Genomic DNA, 24,396 nt, shown 5'->3' with positions numbered 1-24,396 from the left:
CAGTGTCTGCAACCGAAGTCGATCTTTCAAATACTTCCACACCTAAAGTTCTGTGGACACACTAAAACTTGTAGCTAAGTGCCCAAGCTGGCGGCTTCAGCCTTTTGTTTTTGCTCCCGGTTATTATCCATATTATCTTGTATACTTGTAGTTTAAGCCGTTGCAAGAGGAATGTGCTGGAGCAACGCCAGGACGACACTTCTATTCGTCTCTCTTGTATGCATGGTAAGTGCTGATTGTCATCCTAGATTTTGGAGTTTCACAGAACTATTTGTGCTGTTTTCTTGCGGTTGAGGCTATTTTAAAGATGATCACAGCCTTATCGGGTCGCAGTGGGTGCCGGGAATTGCGAAATAAAAATGCAAAGGCGCTTGCACACGGAGGGGATGATGTCATTGTCGGCGGTATTGTACAGTGAAAGAACAGCAAGCAGTACATGCAATCTATGCTTGTATGCTTATTGCTTCTATGCTTGTATGCCATCTACGGTTATTCGGCTATGCACTGAAACCAATTATTTTATTCTGCAAAATAACATAGGTAAAACATAGGGCCGCTTGTCTTACGAGCGTTTCCTTGATCAGCTACGTTCACTGGCGACGAGAACAGGGTATGACAAAAGTGTTGCCCTTCAGAAGAGCATTGTATATTTACCACGTGAGGTTGCATGTGCGGATTGCGCGCTTAACACTTCTTCGTTCTTAGAAAAGTGCCAATAACACTAACAAGATGACTTTTATTTCCGCGCTGGCGTTTGATACACAGCAGGCATGATATATTGGAATATAGCAGCCGTTTGGATATCAGTACTAGGTATTACAGGATGCACTGCTGCCACAGTTTTTGAGGCCTTGGCACCCTTTTCGTGCATCGTTTTTTCTTAGGGGCCCAAGATTTTAGCTGCAGGGCTGCTGGGAATGGTAGCTATCGTAACCTACTTCGCTGTCGGTGATATATAGCGAGAGATGTCACGACCACAGCGCTGTGGCAAATTTCGCCGAAGGCGAGAGTCATGTCTAAAGCAGTTTTGCCCTCAGTACGCCCGCTTAAAGCTCAAAACTCTAAAGAAATGCCCTCAATAGTGTCGGTATGCTCTTGCCCAGCTGTATCGCACATGCCGTGGCGATCTCTCATGTGATTCACATCGAATTAACATGATGAAAGGAATGGACGTGATGCGTTTTTAGTAAGATGCGCAGGCACGCCTTGCCAACGCCGTGTGCTTTGTTCGTAGGAATCCAATTAGGGCATGATATTTAAAAAAATTTTGTTGTTTAAAAGGGAATTTGCTTTTTTGCAATTGCGAAGAAAACAAAACGCCTAGTTTTTAATATTTATATCCTGCGTTAAAAAAAGACAATGTGGATCGGAAAGTGAAATAGCTACATTGATTTGATTAATGCTCTTCAAAAATTAAGCTCTCAGCTGAAAGGCATTCATAGATGTATTTCTGTTGCCAAACATCTTCGAAGCTTGCGTAGGTGACTCTGTGATAACAACTTGGGAAACGACTGAGGCCGCACTGAGCTACCAACAGTTGCAGACCAATGAAGCTCCTGTTTTTATACATGACATATCGAACTGTGTATAATTGTTCACATAATATCAGACCAAATCAAAGCTGCCTTACCAGTGTGCCGTGAGCTTGTACAGATGGCATTCCTATACTGTCTTGCTGCTTGCAGTGCATGAACGGATTCAACCTGTCGTCGCGGGCGTTCGGCTACCGGGATAAGCTGAAGCAGAACAATATATCCGCATATCTGCCAGATGTCACTGACCTCTCAAAATGGTGTAAGATATACAAAATGCGCACCTTCTTGTGATGCGTGAAACACGAATTGCCTCAGTTCTATTCAGCCTGATTCAGTCGCTTGTTTGCGGTCTTGCCTCTGTTCACACTTCGGAATATGATAATTTCATGAATTAAAATGATAAGAGAGACCTGATATATTTTCATTGTTGCAGGCATATTTTTAGTGCGGTGCGATTTGAACCTTTTTCAGTCATACCACCTTGTCCTCTATTTTGTGTTAGCTTTGTAAAACGCTATTATACTTGCTTAGACTCTCATTAAAACCACGTAACCAAATTTCAGTTACATAGCAGACTTCACGCATTCTGTAATTTCGCCTGTAAGGCGCTAAGTTTTTTATGATATTTTGTCTGCAGTAAACGGGCGGAAAGCCTCGGACTCAATCATCATGGGCCTGGCTGGAGTTAGCTTAATCTTCGACTTCGTGCTATTTGTTGGCGCTGCAAGGGTATGTACTTTTGCAGACGCAAGCGCCAAGAAAGATGCACTGAAAGCTTCTACTGGAGATTGTTGCCTGAATTGGAGGTGGTGTTAGTAGCTCAAATTTCCATACCTAGTGAATCTATTAAGCGCCTGAGGATTAAAAATGAATTGTTTATTTCAGTTTGTGGTATTGAAACATGAAAAATTGTGTACTGATTGTTTTTACTGAGTAAAAAGTCCCCTATCATATGTGGGCATTAGGTACACGCTATCGCACAGCACTGCCTATCACTCTGTTTTGAAATTGCCTTACTTGTGCCTTGACGAAGCATATGCCGCTGGGATTAGATTCTGGCCACCCGTTCCAGCATGCTGACTTCTAACACGCACGGCGTGCGTGTGTTGTAAGTGATCAATGTCCTGCACATACCTCCTCTGCCTTGTGCTCTCAGAGATAGGGTATGAGAAACAAGGACGCGTGAATAGTAATTCAAGGGACCTAAGCTGCATCAAAGGCAAAGGACCGAATACACTTCGAAATAAGCCGGGCGTATCTGGGTGACATTTTATTGAATACTGTGAGGTTATTTCGAGCATGCAATTACAATGCCATATTAAGTGCACGAACAAACAAGATGCGTGACACAATAAGAGAGTGTGAGCATTCATACAAGAAGCACTGAACATGGTGATTTCGTTCAGTGCCACAATTCACTACTGGCATGCTTCTAACGAAAACAAACGTCCTTAAGATATCGAAGATGCTTATTGAGTGTACGAAAGCCTGGACAGCTTTGCAAAGAGCGATGGTTCTTGCTACAGTCATGTTAAAAATGGGAGCCATTTTTATGATCTACACAACTATGATCTGCATATGCATGCTATGTGGTACTCGAATAGGGTATCATGCAACAACAAATTATAAACTGTCACATAGTGCGCTTAGGCGCTTACTGTTTCAAATCACTTTCTTATTCCACTTCCATCCTCAGGAACATGCTGGAATGATAGAGGTGTCCGGGTTCTGGGGTTCTATCGACTGCGCCGCAGACGCCGTCATTGGATTCTTATCGGCCAACTACACCCTACCACTAATTGTGAGTAGCAATCTCAGGTGTTCTTTTCTGCTATGAATAGCGTATATTTGTAATGTTAGGGATCGCTAACAGCGATGGCTAACTTGCAAGTGTAGTGGTCTGTGGCAATTCTTGCGGTATCCTAATAACCAACAAACAATGCTCATTCTAACCTACGACGTATTAAACACATCAACAACTTTAAATTGCTAGCTACTTGTTACCCTCAACCCACACCTAAAATTTTGCACTGAAATGAGTGGCAGGGTACGGTATAACAGCAGCACGGCACGGTTAAGATCCATTCATGGTATGCACAGACGCTTTATGCTACTGATAGGGTGTGCTTAGGTAGGAAAGTATTCAGCACAGGAAGGTTTACCTCTAGTTGCTTCGTGTTACCCCCTGTAACTTACAGCGCCCTCTACCTTTAACTTGTGCTTGGGCACTAAAGTGGAGCAGCTTCGGCTGTTCGTGGCAGAAAAACCTTAATAGTTCTTCTTGGAACATGGGTTTAATGGACACCCTTCGGTGATCCTGTGTGTTTGTGAGTGTGGTAGTGTTATGAATGCTTTGGAAAAGGCCCATTCTGCTTTCCTGACAAGCTCCCTAATGCGAAAATTGCTATAAGAAGGAATTGCCACTGCGTTTTTATTCCCTGGCTTCCCAAAGCTTATTGATGACAACATGGCCGAAATTATAGTAGTATATTTCATTCCTCTTTCAATTGTCCTACCATTGTATATTCCTCGAGAAAAATACGATCGACTTCATAAGTTGTGAACTGCTGCACACAGTGGCATTGAACGCTGGAGAAAAAACTTTAATAACAAACTGGACAAGCTACCACGATACCTTTCCGACGTAGATATTGATGTGCAAAGAGCCGCCTTGCTCTCAATTGATGTTTTGTATTCTAGCTTTTGGAAGATGAAAAAATGGAAGATGAAGAAATGGCGGTAAGTATTTACTTAGACTGTAAATTCTTAGTTAATGTCTTGTAAATACAGCAATGAAATGAATCTTGTATAGGGCGTCAAACCCAAAACATTTTGCAAAGAACCGCATCATTCTGCTATTGGCGTTAGCAGCGTTCACTTAGGGGTTTGATATAATAATCGAAATCTCTGTATACGATCACTTTTGTCTTTTGTCCCTATCAAAATGTTTCCTCCGCTGGTGAAAATAAGAATTCCCAAATAAATATTTGTGGCAGAGTGCCGGAAGGCTCATGCGCTGAGCGAATTCGACGAATTGCACGCTTCTAATCATTCGTCACCATCAGCTGCAGATTTAAACCGGTGGGTGTCTTGCAACCTCTTCTAATCCGTGGGTAGTTTAGCAGATTCTGTCTTTACGAATGCTTGATGAGATTTGAGAGGCCTTTGTATCTGAATGTAACAAATTCCAACTTTCATAGTTAGTTGGAAATTTAATCGAAGCCTTGGCGTCTCTGGGTCTTCCGCTTCTTCGATGTCAGTTGTTCTGCTGTTCTACGCTTCTAATAACATGCCTTCTACGACTGAAGGTGGAAGGAAACTAGCAGTGGGCGGGTGGCTCATGGGTTTTCACTGCGAAATAACTATGTCGATCGGTCAACCCCGAGCAAGATCTAGGAATGTTTGTATGCTTGCGGTGTTTGTGGGTTTGTACCAAGTGAAAACAATAAATAAAAATATAGCATCCACTTCTGGGATTCAAACCCACGGCGGCAAGAACATATCGGCTGCGCAGGCGGCTGCTCCAGAGCAATAGGCTACCACTCCAGTGGAACCACGCCTTAAACTGCAGAACAGTCTCACGCTGTGCATTGTACAAAGTCTTCACCCACTAATACTGCAACCAAACTAATATTCGCGCTTGGTGATAGGGACAAAGACATGTGCGCTGCATGGGTTGGCATTGACAACGCTGTGGCAGAAACGCGGCACTAGAGAATTACTAAAGCATTGCCAATTTTGCTGCACAAAACGCAGCACTAGCTGCACCTTAGGCCACCGGCTTACGTTAGGTAAACTGATGATGAAAAAGTTGAACACGCGCATCACTGGCTCCCTGGGTAAGTGGAAACCTTAATCGGCTTTCAGTTACGTGACGGTGGTGCACAACGACCAAAAAATAAAACAGTGCTTTCGCGCAATATTTCATGCTTAGCATGCTAAAGCACCAGCAATTTTTGAAGGTTGCTTCCTAGAAGTATTTCGCAAAACAGAACCTAAAGTATGTATTTTGTTATCTGAACTAAGGACAGCCGCAAACACAAAGACACTGGGGATTGCTGGAGCTTGTCTTCGTTTCATAAATTCTAGAATTAAAGTTGTAGACAGAGTACAGACAACTTTATTAGTCGTAACGAAGAAAGACGGAGAATCTGTATTTAATGAGCTAAATGAAATGCACTTTAACATAGCCAATATATTTCTCGAAACAAGGCTTTCTTTAAAAAGCCTTGCGCCTTTTAAGGAAGCTTAAGTGTTTACAGCAGCACGGCCACTGCACTTTGTCAAAAATGCTTATGCACACCCCCATTGTCCTTGTTGTCTGACACAAAACAATTTCTTGCGAAAGTACAGGCACTGGCCGCTGTACTGAAGTTTGCCCGTACCGTATGTCCAGACGCATTAGTACCGCCCATCCTGTATCTGTTCAGGAAACTAATGCTCAGTACTCTAGAGAGTCTAAATTTCTTGGTATTGTCAAAGAAACGCACTTTGACGTCTTTATACAAACAACCAATCACCCATAAGCCCAACAAATACCAGGCATTATTACAGCGGGCACTCAGACACAAGGGAAAAGGACGAAGCAGAAAGCAGAACAGGGGAAAATGAAATAAAGGTGCTTTCAAAAGTCAAAAGTGCTCTGAAATCAGCAGATCCCAAACAATATCAGTGGGGATAAATGCGCGCAACCTGCACGCACCCTACCGTGCCCGCCGTAGGAGGTAGGTCCATGCCTCTTGGACGATCTCGCGAATTATGGCACTGTGACGCGCAGGAACACTGAAATGCAGAAAATGACCGATCTGGTGACTCATTTTTATGAACACACTTGACCGACTAATGGCGTAAATTTCTGAACAGAAGGCCACAAACTGCAGCTGATATGGACCACCTTTACTGTTTTGATAAACTAATACGTAGCGATCTATAATCTTCTTGTGGCACATCATCAGAAGGCTAAATTTATGAAGCATTTTGCAATAGACGTTTCATAAACGCAATGTTGCTGGCGGGGACCTATTTATCATCCACGTCATTTTCCCCCCTTAGGTTCCTGAGAAGGTAAGCTTAAGCGTGCTTTAAATCCGAGGAGGCAACGGCTCGCGCTTCAGCCTAGAACGCATGGCTAGATTTTCCTAGAACATAGAGATGTGAACAGCACATGAGCGGAGTTTAAAGCTACCTCATGCGCAAGCAACCGTAGGCTCTTGACCGTTAGGTCTAGTGCGGGAACATTCTTCAGAAGTAGTTCTGTGTGGAAGAAATCAGCATTTTCTCGAGATTCAATTGTTCGCACGGAGACGACACAGTTATCCGCACACATAACTGCTGCGTGGTACTGATCATGTGGAATGCCTATGTTTTTCAGATGTGAAATTGTCACCTGTATTGACTTCTTGAATATTGTAGTTCTGTTTGACTTCTGAGAGGCACAATTAAACGGTCTTCCTTAGAAGCCTGTGTTTCAGCCACGAGAAAAAACAATGCACCGTGTGACACCATCATTGCGCAAAGTTCTGTAACAGCATGTCTAACAAAGAGCAGATTGAATAATCGTAACAGTCCCCGCGTTGAAGAGACGTTCCTGGCTTTTTCTGACGATTTGAAAATTGACCTACGTTGAGGGTGCGGTAAAATCGACGGCAGGAACATTTTCAACACCCTTTTAAATGACCATGCGTTAAATGGTCTCCGTCATGTTTGCCACCGTGTGTGCCCCAACGCAGCGCACTAGTATTGTTGAGTCCCGTTGTTTGGTTCTACCTCATGGGAATAAAATCAGATGTCAGCGGACGTGGGGTTTTTAAAAGCAGCTTAATCAGTTATAAAATACCATGAAATAAAAACCCATAGAAAGGGGCCAAATCATATGCCTCATGAAATTATCTTCTTTTCATCAGGATTCGTATAGACTGCATCATGTCAAAGGGCGATCGGCAAGCGGTTTCCTTTGTAACGGCTCCTGCACTGTGCAGTCGGAATTCTGTGCGCTCTCTAGCTGTTGATTTATTCTGTAAATTAACCAAGGATCTCGGGAGCGAATTTCTAGAGCAATGAAAAATTCTGAGTGGCCGATTCAGTAGGCGATCAATAAGGAAAACAATTATTGTGGGCAAATTGCTTCAGATATACCCCTCCACACTGGTCTAGTAAGAGTCAGGTTTTGAAAATGTGTATGAGTGACGACCATTTTTTCAGAGAACTTCACGTAGACTTTTCAGTGCAGCCGAGATTATTGTTAGGTTTATCTGCAGATAATTATTTAGTTCATTGCGCTGCACCTTGATTATTCAGGTAAATTTGTGAGCGAACTGCACACGTGCTGAAATATTGAGCGGTTATCAAGGTCAGATAGCTCACCGTTATGAGGAACCGCTCAAAACCGCGCATTTTTTTCATGTTCACACTAAAGCGTTTATTGCGTGCGACAATAACGACTATCACGGTTCATTTGGCAGGATACTCTCTCGTACAAATGGCGAACATACTTTCTCGATAGTTACACCAGCGTTTATATAACGTGCCTATCTACGATCGTTATTAGCACATCTTTTCCGCTTGCTACTTTTTTATGCCATCCAAATTTAAAGGCGTGTTTGTATCTTTTCTCCTATTTTGTGTTAAATGTGCAACGTATACTGTTGACAAAAAACCTGAATTTTTAATTTTCTGATCTTCCTTTCCTGTAAATTTTGTATATTTGTCCTCTTCGGCGACAGTTTCATTAGATAGCTCCAAGTTATAGGCTGCACACTTCTTAAGGCTTCTTCAATTTTTCAAATAATTCCTCTCACATCTTAGCGATCATGTAGTCAACCGTGCAATCTCCAAATAAAGAGCATTGTGTCCATGAATCAAAACCAAGTGGGTCACGCATGGGCGAGAATGGTCGTTACTTGTGTTGTCTCTGTCCGTTTTAGGCCCAGGGCCAATCCATGCATTCATTTGACTATTCGCTGTATGCCTCGATAATGCTTGCGGGGACATTGCCTCTATCTCAGTGAAACCGCACCAAGTACATAGAACTGCAGAGTTAACAAGGTATTATTCTAAGCCTCACAGCAACATTAAAATCTACTCTATCACAGATGCAAGGCTATCGAAACCTTTACCCTGTTATACTTTACTTCCGGAGTAATGTCTAGAAGGTTCTGTGAAAAGTCACACCAAAATATTTCGGAAAGACTGGGGGTAACTCCCGCTGCATAACTAATACAAAAATTCTGTGCCTGTTCTTATACCGTTCATTTCTCTAGGTTAAGCTCCTTTTAGCTCAAATGCACTAGAAAGTAAAAGATTGGGCAACAGCCGCTACATCACAATTGGTAGACAACCGTAAGCAACATTAGGCCGAAAGCGGATCATGCCAACTCGCAGCAAATAGTTATTTTTCATCTTTGAAATCAGTTATTTTCTGTCATTACTATTTTCTAATTAATGAGCAGCACATATAAAAAAATTCCCCTATTATATCCTACGTTTTTGTGAGTGCGGGCTTCCTTTCGTGGCACAGCCTTCGTGAAAAGTATACTGCCGAAGGGATTGGCTTCTAGATGATGATGATGATGATGATGATGATGATTGCATAAAAAATGGCGTTCATAAACGGTTTCCCGCTCAAAGATTCTTTTGTCCAGAATTGCTGGGTGTAATATTTTTTTAGTATTCTTGACACATGTTGTTGCTCATTGTCTGATTTTCACATCCAATCATCTCTGTGAGGTCGGTCAAGCTGTCTAAAGTTATTAACATATGTTACCATGCAGACCCTAGAAAACAACAACAAATTATTAGAATTTTTTCGCTCAAGCGGCTGGCTTGGAACGGGAATCTAAATCCTCAAATGCTAAGCAAGCTTTTCCCACCTGTACCTGGCGGCAGTGGAAACGAACAGCTTTTTTCGTAAGCTTAGCCGTGCCCACGGAGCAGCAGTAAGGCGGAAAACCGGTACAGACAGAAGAGCGCTCCCTCCTGACTGAGCGACCACGGATAGAAAGCAAATGCGGGCGTCCCCCATTTTCATCCGACGGAAAGATATCCGGCAGCATCTGCAAAGACCTAAAAGCTAACACTGCGTGGCGCTGGCGTAAATGCAAAAGCACGCTCGAGTACTTATGTGCATTTTGGGGTTTTTCTACAGGACTGAATGTGTTAGAAAACTTAACAAATTTTTCCCTGTCAGAGTCGCAGACGTCGCCGTTCCGGCACGCATGACCTCTTCCATAGCGAAAAGACAACTTCATAGATGTATACAAATCACTGTGAGCATAGGTACAAATGTCAGTTTTTCTTGCGCGCCTGTTCTGTTGGTTCTGCACCCGTGTCGTCACTTGTTTATTCTCTTGTCCAATACTTAAATAAAGCACGTCGATGCTCTTAGTACGTACAAAGGCGCAAACCAAGTTTCGGTAACTTGGAAGGCTGTCGAAACCTTTACGTGGTTAGACTTTACTCTCTGAGTAATGTCTAGAAGGTTCTGTGAAAAGTCACAACAAAATATTTCGGAAAGACTGGAGGTGGAGGTAACTCCCGCTGCATAACTAATACAAAAATTCTGTGCCTGTTCATATACCGTCCATTTCTCTAGGTTAAGCTCCTTTTAGCTCAAATGCACTAGAAAGTATAAGATTGGTCAACTGCTGCTAGAGCACAATTGGTAGACAACCGTAAGCAACATTAGGAGGAAAGCGGATCATGCGAATTCGCAGCAAATAGTTATTTTTCATCTTTGAAATCAGTTATTTTCTGTCATTACTATTTTCTAATTACTGAGCAGCACATATAAAAAAATTTCCCTATTATATCCTACGTTTCTGTAAGTGTGGGCTTCCTTTCGTGGCACAGCCTTCGTGTAAAGTATACTGCCGAAGGGATTGGCTTCTAGATGATGTCAGGACGGCGCGAAAAGAACAAGGACAAAAGAGGCACAAGAACACATCAGGAAAGGCGCCAGTTTAGCTTCTAATCTCTCTTTCACACTCAGGGACCGTAATGTTACGAAGGCGGGGGGAACTTATGTCCTCAACCGTCCCAAGCTTAGAACTGTCAAATTATCTTAAGAGCCCTGCTACACAGCTTGGCAGCAAACCACTTGGGCTGCATATTTTCGACAAAGACAGTACTTCATAACGAGCCCGTCTGTTCCCGCCATTTTATGTTTAAGACTATTTCTTGGGTTAGTCACGGAAATGAACGATCAGGATTTGCTTATATGTTTTCACTGAATACTTAGCAGGACCATTATGTTTGAACCACACGCCTTCGGGATACGACATGTATCCAGCGTTAGGTAGCTTGAGAAATTATTAACACAATCGTTACGCCACTGCCAATGGCGCTGAACAAGTTTTCCACCGCCTCTGAACTGCCAACAAGAAGTGCAGCGGATCACAGTAGCGTACGGATGATGTAACTGCCTGATCCGTGGCTCTTGGGAAGTGCACTATGCGTCAGGGTCTGGGTTACAACCTGCGGTTCGAAATCGGTTGCCCAGGTAGCCCTGTTAGTGCACAGCACTGTGGCCGTAGAGTTGCCGAAACTTGGTTTGCGCCTTTGTACGTACTAAAAGCGTCGGCGTGCTTTATTTAAGTATAGGACAAGAGAGTAAACAAGTGACGACACGGGTGCAGAACCAACAGAATAGGTGCGATTTGTACCTATGCTCACAGTAATTTGTATACATGTATGAAGTTGTCTTTTCGCTATGGAAGAGGTCATGCGTGCCGGAACGGCGACTTCTGCGACTCTGGCAGTAAAAAAATCGGTTAACTTTTATAATACATTTAGTTCTGTAGAAAACCGCAAAATGCACATAAGTACTCGAGCGTGCTTTTGCATTTACGCCAGCGCCACGCAGTGTTAGCTTTCAGGTCTTTGCTGACGCTGCCGGATATCTTTCCGTCGGATGAAAATGGGGGACGCCCGCATTTGCTTTCTATCCGTGGTTGCACAGTCAGGAGGGAGTGCTCTTCTGTCTGTGCCGGTTTTCCGCCTTACTGCTGCTCCGTGGGCACGGCTAAGCTTACGAAAACGCTGTTCGTTTCCGCTGCCGCCTGATACAGGTCGGAAGAGCTTGCTTAGCATTTGAGGATTTCGATTCGTGTTCCAAGCCTGCCGCTTGAGCGAAACAATTCTAATAATTTGTTTTTGTTTTCTAGAGCCTGCAAGGTAACATATGCTGATAACTTTAGACAGCTTGATTGACCCCACAGAGATGATTGGATGGCAAAATCAGACAATGAGCAAAAAAATGTGTCAAGAATACTAAAAAAACACCCAGACATTCTGGACAAAAGAATCTTTGAGCGGGAACCCGTTTATGAACGCCATATTTTATGTAATGCACGATTTCAATATAACAAATTATACATCCGCAGATCAGCCGACGGAGGTCTTGTATTTTTTTCTCTTCATGTTTTTGCTGTCGAGAAAAACGCTAACTATTGATTTCCTATCGCTGTTAGATGCGATCGGTGGAAACACTTCTGGAGGAAGATTTTGTTTCCCATGTTTCCTAATTAACCCTGTCATTTGCCAGGGTTTAGCCACGGCCGAATCGGATAAACCGCGGAACCACAGAAATCAATCGATGCCATTGGCTGGAAGGGCTTCATTTAGGGGCATTTGCCGCTTTATTCTTGAGTTGTATCTGACTGAAGTAAGCGCTGAGCGTTTCGCTTGTTCCTCGCTCATGCCGTTTTTCTGAACTGTATTTTCTTCAGATGAGGCTCATTTTTGTCGCATTCTCGCTCATCTCAGCCTCGGAACAAAAAAATTGAAAGCCGCAAATGCTACAGAAACATCTCTCCCTCGTATCAAGCTGCCTTAGAATCACGGTGTCCGGCGGTGTGACGGTAATTCAGATTTACTAAGAGAGCAATGACATCACACGTACGTACTGGACCGAGTCTGTGACGTCGCGGTGTCACGTGGTGTGTGACTCCGTACAGGCGGACACCACCCCACGTTCCGAGGTCATTAGGAGTGACATAAATTGCGATTATGAGGTTTTAATTGGTCGTATTAGTAATTATAACAAACAAAATGAAAACTTTTGCAATTACAGTAATTTCTTTCTCTTCGGTCTCCTTTAGAAATTTAGTCGTCGAGTGGAGGAATCGGCCATTGACGTGAAGTTTGCAGGCGGCGCTACAAATAGATCTAGAATTGTGATTGTGCATGTTTTGACATGAGTTTTGGTGGAAGAATATTCTGAAATGTTTCAGTGGCTATAACGCAGAACGGAGTTAACTGACGACACTACCGTGTTTTTGCAGGCAGTGGAAAAAAGAACCCAACTGCTAATTAGCAGGGTTCCACCAGCGGTGAGTGATCACAAAAAATGATTTTGAGACATTAAGTTATCGTACTCGGGAGACACCATTTCATTCCTGGTTACGAGACCTATTGCCGAATGTATATTTTCGTAAGAGAAATCTTGTGTTCAATTAAATTGATTCTGAAAGTACCAAGCAACTACGGATTAAAAAGACAGGTTTGCAGAATGCTCTATAGATAGAAGTTTAGAAAAGGCACGAAAAACGATATTCTTAGGGAAAAAAATAAGACACGCCGGACAAAGCTCATTTAGGTCAGAATCAGGGTTTCGGGACCGACTTGGAACCTTCTACGGGATTGCATGGATAGACCAAGTGAAGTGCTTTGTAAACCTTTTTGTGTTTCGGTGCTACATTTCCAGAAAAGGGGTCGCCGCTATGAGAGTCACTTGAAAAGGTGGTGGGCGGAAGTTACGAGCTAACAATGCTTGTTGGCTGAGCTTCGGGGAATGGACATTGCGATGTCGTGAAGCCTATATATCTACGCTTAAGAAAAGCAGTCAGTTCTCTCAACAAGAGACTTTAGTCTGAGCACTCTCTCTACTGCGCCTCCCTGACAGGCAGATGTCTGTCTAAATGTTCACCGGCCGGCCGATATTCTTAAAAGACTAGCCAGTAATCAAGACCTGTTCAACTACAAGGTGTCGAATATATAGATAAGAACGCGAGGAGCCATTTTTTGAAAAATTTAGAAGATTTACTTGTTCGCTGCATAAAAATGCCGACGATGGACACAGATACGAGAACACATAAGTCGTCCATATGACCGCTGTATTCGTGCGCTCAAAAGGACTGCGCGCTGGAAACTGGCGCTTTGGTTTCAGTCGCCATTATGCGGGAGAGAGCAGAGGAGCAGAGGGACGCATCTGCAGAGTGGTCGTGTGAAAAACAGGCGAGTTAATCAGTGGAGCCATCTGTCGACGAGTGGTGCAATAATGTCAGCCGACCACCCTGTCTGGCCAACGTTAGGTCTGACAGCATCGCTGCTAGGCCCACCAGTTCTGTTGCTGTTCGAGGACGCTGAAGAAGTTGACCTTGAGTATAGGCTGATGTACTTGCCGCGCACAGAGTGATTTAGTACGTTAGCAGTTGTTCAGTCGGTGTGTGGAGTATCGCGGCACAGCCGCGCTTTATGATTAAAATGTGTCGTGATTGAAGCCCGAATTGGAATAATGAGGGAAACGACAAGTACGAAAGGAGAGTATACGATTGCAACAAAATTAACACAAACTGACATAAAAAAAGCTTGAACGGGTGCAGAGAAAGGCGGCTCCCTTTATCTACAATAATTTCTCCGCACGTCAGTCACATGACTTTTAATACGAGCCAACTTGCCGCAACTAACCCAGCGTAACCGATTTTCCCGACTAGAATGTATGTATCAGATTGTAAATACACACTACCACGTTAACGTCTCTGATATAATAACATTTTCGTCCGGACATGCAACGAGGGAGAGGCATCAACTAAATATGGTACCATTTCGTGTAAAAAATAATTGTTTTAAATCTTCTTCTTTCCACAGGACAGTAAGAGACTGGAATAACTTAAATAATACGAAACATACTCAACCTTCCCTTTCTTTTTTTTTTCCACCAGTCTCGGCAGGCGGCGAGGAAGCTCAGATATGCCTTGTTTAGCGTTTGCCGTGCATTTTTTGACTATTTTTGCAGCGCATTGCGTTAGCAAATAACATTTGTTGTAGTAACCTGGCAGTGTGCTTTTGTCTTCACTTTGTTCTGTTGCCTGCGATTATTTTTGAGCTGTATTATATTTGCACTCTGCTAAAATGTCTTGTGGATTGCACTATCTGTAAATAAATGAATTATAAATAAATATAATAAACCATTGAGGCACACTCGTTTATCGTAGATAAAGCCCCAAATGGGGGCTGAGTACCATGCTACAACTTGTAATATAGTAATAATAATAACAATATTAACAGTTACATTAATTACGCGCAGATGTTATGCTAGATCATTAGATAATAGAGGTGGTAATACAGCTTCCCTTTCCATTCGCATCGTTTTTTGGTGGTGGTTGGGCACTTTTGCCAATTAAACTAGATACGGAATAAGACATTCAAATAAAATGAAAATCATCATCTCTTTACCTTGACGAATTGTTTTGTTCCAAAAGTAGAAACGAGGAATAAGTGATACATTGAAAAGTTTCTGCGCCGTTCTGTTGTGAAAGTGTTGGAATGTTTATACCGATATGAAATTTTGTTCTTAATATCACCGCAGACGGTCAAGCAGATTCTGCACTTCGTATACGTGATAATGCGGCTATTATTAAAGGTAAGAGTTTATGTTATCTTTTACGTGTGGTAAATGGGGCGCCAAGAACTTCAATATGAACTTCAATTACTGGATTGCTTTACTACAGCAGCAAAAAATTGTCTAGATTAGCAAATCTTAGAAGCAGGGACTCACCTGCAATTTTGTTCTTTGTACCGGTAATTAAGGGATTAGCAGCGACCATCACAGTGTTGCAACGATTAAAAGCTGATCATAAAATCGCATTACAACAAACGCGAGAAGTGAGCTTTACATGGTCGAGGGGAGGACCACTCAAGACATTTGTGAGCTCACATACAATAAATGGTCTCATAAAGGAGGACTGACTGAAAGTAAGAATTCGCTTGAGATTGGCTCCGTCCCGGAAGAAATTTGCTGTGGTTGTTTGTAGATGAGCAAACGGTGCAAAAGGCTGCGTACAGCCCGAGTGGTGCAGGACAAGTGGTGCCTTATGTTATTAGCCTTAGTCCATTTCACGAATTGTGAGCGATGGTTTAGTCTTCAACTTACCTAACAGCCCGGTGATTTATTTTTTTCTTCATTCAGTCGGGTCTATAATAGACTGAGCATTGTAATCAGTGTTTGTTAAAATGTTCGAGAACATACAAGCTCGCCAAGCGTAGAAGACTGTCAACTAGATTGAAAAATTGTTGCGCATAAGTGCAATCTTCTACTTGGGCTGAAAGTCGCAGTTAGGCTATGTAGTTACAATCGCGGTCAATAAGTTGACGGGACGCGTATTCTGGGTAAGCAGTTCATTGCAGCTCTGACTCATGCTTTAATTGCTTGCTACCGTTACTAGCGGATAAGGCATGAACGTTCACTTATATATTTCCACATTTAAGGCGACTGAATTACGTGACGGTGCCGAAATAAATTTTGGCCGCACACCAGCGTTCCATAAAATTTTGATCGATATATGTGGCGACTACAAAAACGAACATCAACGCGAGAGGGCATCACGCACATTACGGTGATTTTATAATAAAAAGCGATGCACTCATAAAATTTGATTGCGAACATCGCTTCCTGGTCCTCACCTTGCGATAGAGCGGACACCTTAGCGCGCAATCCATCAGTCTTGTCTCCTGCCGTAAAATGTGGGCGCAGTCCGTCGGTCTCGGGTTTCATAAATATAGCGATTGTGTAAACAGTTGGTCATGCAACTTCATTGAAAACGTCATTTAGCGAATTTATAATGAAGCGATCAAAATTTGTTTAAGCAATGCGCCTGATGTGCTAGAAAATAAGTACTGGCTTCTCTGCGTAGACCATTCCGTGAAACTGATATCGGTTTTCTGTTCATTAAAGACGCCGAGAAATAAGGTACAAAAGTGGTAATGTAGCTTTCAAGCCAAAACTCTTCGAACGAGGCGCGAGAAAACTGCGTGAGCCGTTCACATAATGTGAACAGGACCGGCGTAGTCTGGCTGTCTAAAAATAGACTATAAAATTTACGTTGTAGCATGATTTTGTGACCAAATCGCGACAGCTTTTATGGTGCAAGGGCAGCTTTGGTCAAAGAGTGCCATGGCACCAGGTATTTTAGTCTACACAAGGTGGGGTCAAATGCCTATTTCTCATGCATTTCACCCAAGAAAAACCAAGCACGAGGTGAGGAGAGAACTTTGTACTGAGTGTACCACCGATGGTTACCCGGCGGAACTGGGGATCGATTCCCGCACCTTCTGCAAGCCAGACGGGAGCTCATATCATTAGGCCACCTCCGCTGTCAACTTCATATTCCTTGAGGCGGAAGAATTCATTTGATTCACAATAACAGCTAGAATACCATGACTTGGCTGTAACGCATATAATGGCGAACCCTAACCACCATAAAACTGTTCTTAGGCTTCGTTCACAGTTGGGCATTCGGCGGCGAGAGCGAGCGAAATCCGCAACGCCGAAATGATGTCTCGTTCACGCTTCCTGGCCACACGTCGCCACTCGTCGACTGTGTGTACACAGGAATGACAAGAGGTTAATCGATGCTGTCTACGTACCATAACCGTATGCACGCTTATGTACGCTAAATGCAGCTTTTTCGGCGGACGTTACGACATTTCTAACATTCTCATTTAGAAAAACAAGTTTAGCCTAGTGGCGCCATCTGGTGGTTAAGAGTGGAACTATTGTGAATATACCGACGCCCCTTGTAAGCCTAAAAGAGGCAGAATCATCGCTCAAAATAAAAAAAATTAAGCAAATATATCACTCCTACCTTTTGCTTACGGGTGCGATGAGGCAAAGCGAAAGACTGCTGGCCCATTTATGGCCAGGGAACGCGCTGAGAAAGGCAGTCACAACGAGGAATCTAGTCCGACGTAAGGCATCCTGCATTGTAGGGTGTCCTCCAGGTTTGTCGCCGCGGGAATGCAACCTGGTACTCGCCGTCCTACTGGCTGATGAGAATCAGAGGAATTTTTTCCGGCGGCGGAAATCGGTCCTGGACCGATCAGGCTTTCCGGTTGGTATTTTGGCGGAATCTCTGCCGCGGCAGTGGATACCGGAAGTTCTCGCCGCCGTATGTCCAAGTGTGAACGCGCCTTTATAGACTCACAATATGCAGTTTTCAGTTACACTTTGAATACGTGGATTCTCTTGGGTTAATTATATGTCCAGCACACTTGCTGGCCTTTGCCAAATCGTCTTTAGGACGCCAGGACCATTTTCGCCCACTCAGCCAAGGAACGTTGTGCAGTCGGTATGTTCCGTTTGTTCTGTGACTTCAGGAACTTGCCGTATTCCATAGAAACCGTGAGATTCGGATTCATACTCATTTTCAACCTTTTTTTCAGGAACTATCGGTTTTGTTCCATTTTACTGATTTTTAAAGAGAGAAACTGTTCATATTTTATCGTCTTCTGCCGTACAACCATTCTTCTAATATTCTATTGCAGAATGACTTCGCAGACGGAATATCGACGTTAAGGCTTTAGCATAAAGGAGCTTAGAGCAAGTTAAAAAAGCCATCGGGTCAAACCACTGTTATTGTCAAAAACTGATATGCTGTAACGATGACAAGTTGGAGCTTGGAAAAGTTTGACTTAAAATACGCATTTGATTTACATCTACTTCACAGAGTGTCATCCTATGCATCCTCTTCGAGTATGAAGACCATTTGTACCGGAGAGAAATTAGGGAGGAGCATCACATCTTGGTTTTTACCAAGGAGCACACTGGCCATGGAATGCCAGCTTTGACATACTGAATTCGGCTGCTACTACGAGCATTGGACTTCTAACAAGAGAAACTCTGTAGTAGGATAACGTAATAAATAATGGCAGATGAGTGTCATAGAAGCCTCTAGGGAAGGAACGTATCCAATTTCTAGTCGTCGTGATTTTTTTTTGTAAACTCTCGCCCAATCTTTCACGGGTAATTGGGTGGATGGAAGATATGTGAGTTAACGATCACCTTAGAAGTTCATGATAACTCAGTGGTAATCTAAGTTTTATGGCACTTTCCTTTCGAAATTACAGATTTCATTAAGCACACCATTTTTCATGAATAAATGCTACAGCAGCCTAAGTTCGCCAAAATTGAAAAATTATTGTCAAGTACAATTTTACACACAGATACGCATCTAGGTTCACTTCATGTTTGTTTTAGTCATTGCACGCCACCAATATGTAATGGAATGCATCGTATTAAGAGTGCATCCCAGTAGCTGTTCTCACTACAAACCTTGCTCACGATATCAAGGTTCGTACAAGCCGTCTACCAGTAAGGAAACGAGAATAACTTTAGAAAAATGTAGGTCTTAAAATGTTCTTCTCTATGACCAGCGTGTCAGCCTGGTATTCATTTCTCCAAAAAGGTTCGGATTACCGGAAAAAATGTAAATAAAGGACTCTCTCTCGAAAGTTTCTGCCCAGCAGCAAAAGGGGAGTTTCCTTGCAAAGCGCAAAATGGCTCCTGTAATCGAAGCCGCCTGAACTCCTATTTTAAATGCTTTATTTCCCTATAATGTAAATTATTGCCATCTTACATTGGAAGCTACATGTGAATCTAATATAGACAAGGTAGTAGTTGCCGAACAAAATAGTGCCTATTGTTGCTAATGCGCCCTATAAATCAGGCACAGGAGGTGTTTGTATAAAGCAAAATATAAAAACAAACTCTCACTGCCACAGAACGGGCTGCGTACTTGCTACTATCATCTGAAACATTCAAACAACATATTGTTAAATCTGAAAAGTATATCCTTAATTTGAGATGGAATTATAGCATTCAGATGAACGCAGACACCTTCAACAGGTTACAAAACCCTTCCATGGAAGCCTATATAGGTGACGAAAACCTCCAGTAGCAAACCCAACTGCAAAGCTAGCTGCTGTTTGTTGCTAAATTTTTATGTATAAGATAAGATGTTTTGTTTGTCCAAATGGAGCTCATCGAATTTATATATTTCTCTGATTTGTTTCAACTACCCCCCGTCGCTATCTGAAGGGAGCCAGGTATCCCTCCAGATTGGGAACTACCGCTTTTCCTTATGCTCACTCCACTTGTCATGTACGCCTAAAGAAATGAATGTATATGTTAAAAGAATACGGCGTGCGTTTTTGTTAAATGGACGAAGTTATTTCTTTTTAGAACGGCAGTACCAAGCACTTAATTCAATTTTTTGGCACGCCGAATGTTGGTTGGTCGATACGCCGCAATTGTACCACCATGTGCTCGAAAGCAGTACTCTTCTAGAAAGTCTTCTTCGAGGTGCAATAAGATATTTTTTCCCCAAATAGAGACAAGGCTGAGCGCTGACCGCCTAATTGGAAAACTTGATATCGACATCTTTCATCAGTGTAGTTGTCGTACTTAGTACTCGCCATTTTTTGGAAAGTGTCGAGGCGCTGCTTTTGGACAGAGGATATCCGCGCAAGGTAAGGCTTTCGCGACGCAGTAATTGAAGAGGCTGTTACCATAGCCAGTAAGGGCGAGCAAGTGGACCTAATAGGACCTTCCCTGAGTGATAATCCTGTCTGAACATTGTTTTTCTTGCCTGTGTTCTCTGTGTGCGTACCATTGTGCTTTCAGGGTAACTTCACAGAACATTTCGGGTTCCGGTTCTACCAGAAGTATAGCCGAGTCCATCAAGAACCAAGCGCACCGTATGAGACGTTTCTGTTAACTCCAACAACCAAGACGTTTACGTAAACTTCCTTCGTCACGTAGAACCACGTTTTTCTCGAGTTTCATAAGTGAATTTAATAACAGCTAGCAGTAGTATCGTAGTAATGTCAGTAATATCGTAGCAGTACTATCGCAGAATGTGCGCACCTCTCTGGTTTTGAAGCGGCCTGAGGACAAAATGCTCAAGAGGAACCACTTGAATTTCTGACACATTGAGCGCGTGCAATAACTCAGACTTAACCTAAAAGCTGCAGCGCCTGAAACGGACCTGTAGTACTTCATGCGAGGAATGCCAATCTCCAATTATTCTCTAATAAAGTACCCGAACAGTACTAATAGTATTTCAGCACAATCCGTAAAAGTAACAGTGTCTGTTACCTAGTGGCTGAAGGTGTGCCGAACTAATGGCATAAATATTCGTTCTTCGTGTGGATTTATGCTGACAGCTGGACCTATCAGTGTTACGAACTTTGACCTAAGCGCACGGTTAGTTGGAAGGCGCTATGACGTGGCTGTGGCAACGTGCAAGAACACATGGGATACGTCAGACGTTTCCTGGACGTGACGTACTGATTTGGCAACAAGCCAATGGATATTGCTGACTGAGAAGTTCCAACATACGCTGGCCAGGATATTGCCATGATGTTACCTGTCTCAAAGCTACATTTAATTATTTCTTCTCTTTCTGCCTTATAAACTGGGCGCTTCTTGAAGACAGCGCAAAAAGCAGAAGTGTGATACAGAGCGCCATTGAAGGCTTCTACGGAGAGAGATTTATCAGCAACCAGTCGAAGACTGAACGCGTTTTTGTAGAAGCGAATGGGAGAGAGAACCATTTGAAAAGCACTTCAAAATTTTTTTCACTCTCAAAATTGCCCAACGTTATCTCGCGGACACGTCCCAATAGCGAAAACGCGGACCGCGTTAAGGATTCAGGTTCTCAACATGGCGTATCTTGGTGCACGCATCAGCGCCAATTCAAGTCCCTGTAAAGGAACTCACCGGGACGTTATTCGCAGCGGCCTGCGTGTGTACAATGCCTCTATTTTACTGCGGACGTACAATGAATTTCTTCGTAACCTTAATGATGTTCATATAGGCGAGATTGATATCGTTATGGAGACGTGTGCAGACAACGAACATGCGCTTTTGCATTACGTCATTCCACTGGTCATCTCCTATGACTACCAAACTTTCTACGCTGTCTCTTGGTTGATTACACCGGTCGCTGTTATCAGCATAATGGTAGATTTGTAACAGGGTTCTTGTTTACAGTCGCGTGGTTCGGTGCTGCCTTGTTTGTTGTGTCGTTGATTTCCTGGAAAACAGATTCGCTTCGCTGAACCCAACTCTTGACTCCTTCATGTTGTTTGTGACTTCGTTGTATGCAACATCTTCACCGCTTCCCTCAACTAAGCTTTGGGGTGCTACCAGGATGCTAATTTACTCCGCTTGGATCCTTGCAATTCTTCCTCTTTCAAACTACTTAAGTAGTGAACTGAGCGCCAGTCTTAGCGCTCAATCTCATCTGTATGTTATCGACACGCTCGACAAGACAGAAGATGCGCTCGACCGTGACGATCTCTTCCCATGTGTCGTTGACAACTCCGTGCCGAAGCTGGCATTAGAGAAACTTGAAACCAGCAGCGCGCTTCATGCGAAACTTCAGTCGGCCTTCTAGAAACGAGCTGAGAAGTTCTTTCTTGTAGCTAAGAACCTGGAAGGCTGCCTGAACTGCACCTCGCATTTTAGGCCTATTTGTCTAATAAACCGGTTTCCGGATTGGTACGTAACATCTCTGGCACAGGTAGCTGTTGAATCCAAGGAACGAATTCGGATAATTATTCCTGCAACACCCATTAGGAAGAATTATGCATTAGCGAAGGTTTGCAGCGATTTTGTTTGTAGGATATTTGAACCGTCTCTCTTTAAGAAAACCGCCAAAGCGGCCCGCAGGCAAGTTACCAACTCTGATGCTTCAGTCGAAAGAAACGCACTAGTTCCATTGGCTGACTATCGCATATTCTTTGCCTTTTTTCTAGCATCGATTGGTGCTGCTACGGTGATACTCACTGCTGAGATAGTAATCGGTAATTTTTAGAGATTATATGTGTGCTAGCTACTTTTTCATCGTGCTGCCTTAATGTATGCGTACTGATGCGGCTGTTTGCTGATCTCAAAACGGATTAGCAGCCACTCACTTCTGTGTTATGCACGGGTCCTAGTTAATTTCGGGTGCCACCAAAATTCTGTGAGTAATCTTATCGGTTGCAGAAAACGTTTTTTAGCTTTAACCAAAATATCGAGTTGTGGATTTTCACAGTCATCACCGTTGTGCACCCCGACGGTAACTTCACTCCTGGCGAATTTTCACTTCTCAATTATTTAGAGTCTGTCTCTGCAGTTTGAATTCTGGTCTCAGCTTATTCTATTGTGTGTTGCATTTGCTGTGCTGCAGATCACTTCTTTTATTTTGTTATGCGCTATACTGTTTACGCGAGTGTTCGTTACGAAATCAACTATAATTGCAGGGAAATGACCAAATCGTTTGCCATTTCATTACTGACTGTTGCTAATGCAGCACTTTAAAGGTTGACCTTGTGCCGTGCGATGTTCCAAGTTCTAGCGTATACTTAAGGAAAAATTTAGTTAGTGACACCTAGTCGACGTTTAGATGTCACTTCTTTTACTTGTGGCGCAACTGAGATTTAGGTCTTCAGAGGGTGCAGACATCATAGTTCCATTTGGGGAATTTTTCCTTTTCCAAAAAATGTGAGCGGCAAAATTTTGATAAAAAGGAAAATTTGTGGAGATTCAGGGATTGTCAAAAACGAAAGCTGTTAACAACTACCCGGAATCCCTGATGATTTCAAGCTGTTCCGGGGCAACTGTGCTAAAATTGTTAATTCTGTGCTAGAATGCGGACATTTTAGTTAAGACACGGAAGATCCTTGGCAGCGATAGCCGGAACCAAGTGATCAGTTTAATGTTGGGTTCTCTACCCATGCTATTCCATAGTCGGTTAGTCGCAAAAAAAAATTCTTGAGCTGCGCGTAACTTATATGTTAGGCTCAATGTATGTGCAGAAAATTGAAAACGATTTTCAGCCAGTGATTTAATTCATTGGTTTTTATGAAGCTCAGTCTTGCCCGCAACAGCTCTGCCGTGATGTGAAGGAACGTGGCCAACCACTCGGGCAAATACTGGCAGACTCATTTATTTTTTAACTCCGAGCCAGCATCACATAGCTCGCGCCCCCCCACATTTGTCTTAATTCCTGCGCAGTGTTACAGCGGGCAACCGTAACAATGCACCGCCAGAGCGGGCCCCACCGTCAGAAAATGAGTCGCACTTCAGACGCATTTAAAAGCATGGTCCTGGATGTTAAACAGGCATCCCAGTCTGTAAGGCCAAATAGAACGCTCATGTTGTCGTGGGTCACGGAGCTGCCGAAGACGAAGTTGCGGCAGTGACTTTTCCGACAGTATAGGAATTGTTACCGCTGGCCGCTTATGACAGCGGCTTGGCCGTAGTACACACAGAGAAAGTGGGGTAGTTAACCAAGTGTGAAGCGTGTACCGGCGACGACAGATTCCTGTTCGGTGATTTTGGCCACGTCGCCATAAGAAGATGGGATTGCTGAGCACGATAAAAAACCGGAAATGATGCTTGGCAGTTTTTTGACATGCTGCTCCAGGGGGGATGGACGCATCGGGCAGCCGACGTAGGCGGAAAAAGAGGTGCAGCTTGAGTGAACAGGTAGGAGTTGCATCACAGCTTATGTCCGCATTTTATGTGCCATATAATGTGTTCCTTACAAGCCAGGCACGTACATGAAGGGTAGCTTGCACCTTGCGTAGTTTTACTGTGGTCTAACGGGTGCAATCCAGAAATATCATGGTATAGTACTCGCAAATCCAGGCTTGGTGCTTTGGTTGGATGATCAAGCCAAGTTGAGTTGCCTAAGTAAAGGATGTCATTGTTCGCTGGGAACACGCGATTGGCGGTAGCAGCCGTCTTTGAGCCTAGGTCCTTAGAAGTATTGCCATTGAGTATGGCCGAGCACTTTCCATGGAGGCCCATAGACGC

General features: G+C 43.3%; 1 protein-coding gene across 1 annotated transcript; it reads left to right on the top strand.

Moving 5' to 3' along the window:
- The first annotated feature begins 149 nt into the window (after positions 1 to 149).
- Positions 150 to 18,460, top strand: LOC144097399 (uncharacterized). The gene is made up of 8 exons (XM_077630129.1): positions 150 to 225; positions 1,686 to 1,794; positions 2,173 to 2,264; positions 3,232 to 3,336; positions 4,236 to 4,274; positions 12,815 to 12,862; positions 15,121 to 15,174; positions 18,257 to 18,460. Exons 1-8 carry the CDS (start codon positions 172 to 174, stop codon positions 18,383 to 18,385), a joined length of 630 nt encoding a protein of 209 aa, XP_077486255.1. The 5' UTR covers positions 150 to 171; the 3' UTR covers positions 18,386 to 18,460.
- The last annotated feature ends 5,936 nt before the right edge of the window (positions 18,461 to 24,396 follow it).

The sequence above is a fragment of the Amblyomma americanum genome, chromosome 7 (assembly GCF_052857255.1).
Source record: "Amblyomma americanum isolate KBUSLIRL-KWMA chromosome 7, ASM5285725v1, whole genome shotgun sequence".
Classification (NCBI taxonomy): Eukaryota; Metazoa; Arthropoda; class Arachnida; order Ixodida; family Ixodidae; genus Amblyomma; species Amblyomma americanum.
This window is presented reverse-complemented; position numbering and strand designations above follow the sequence as displayed.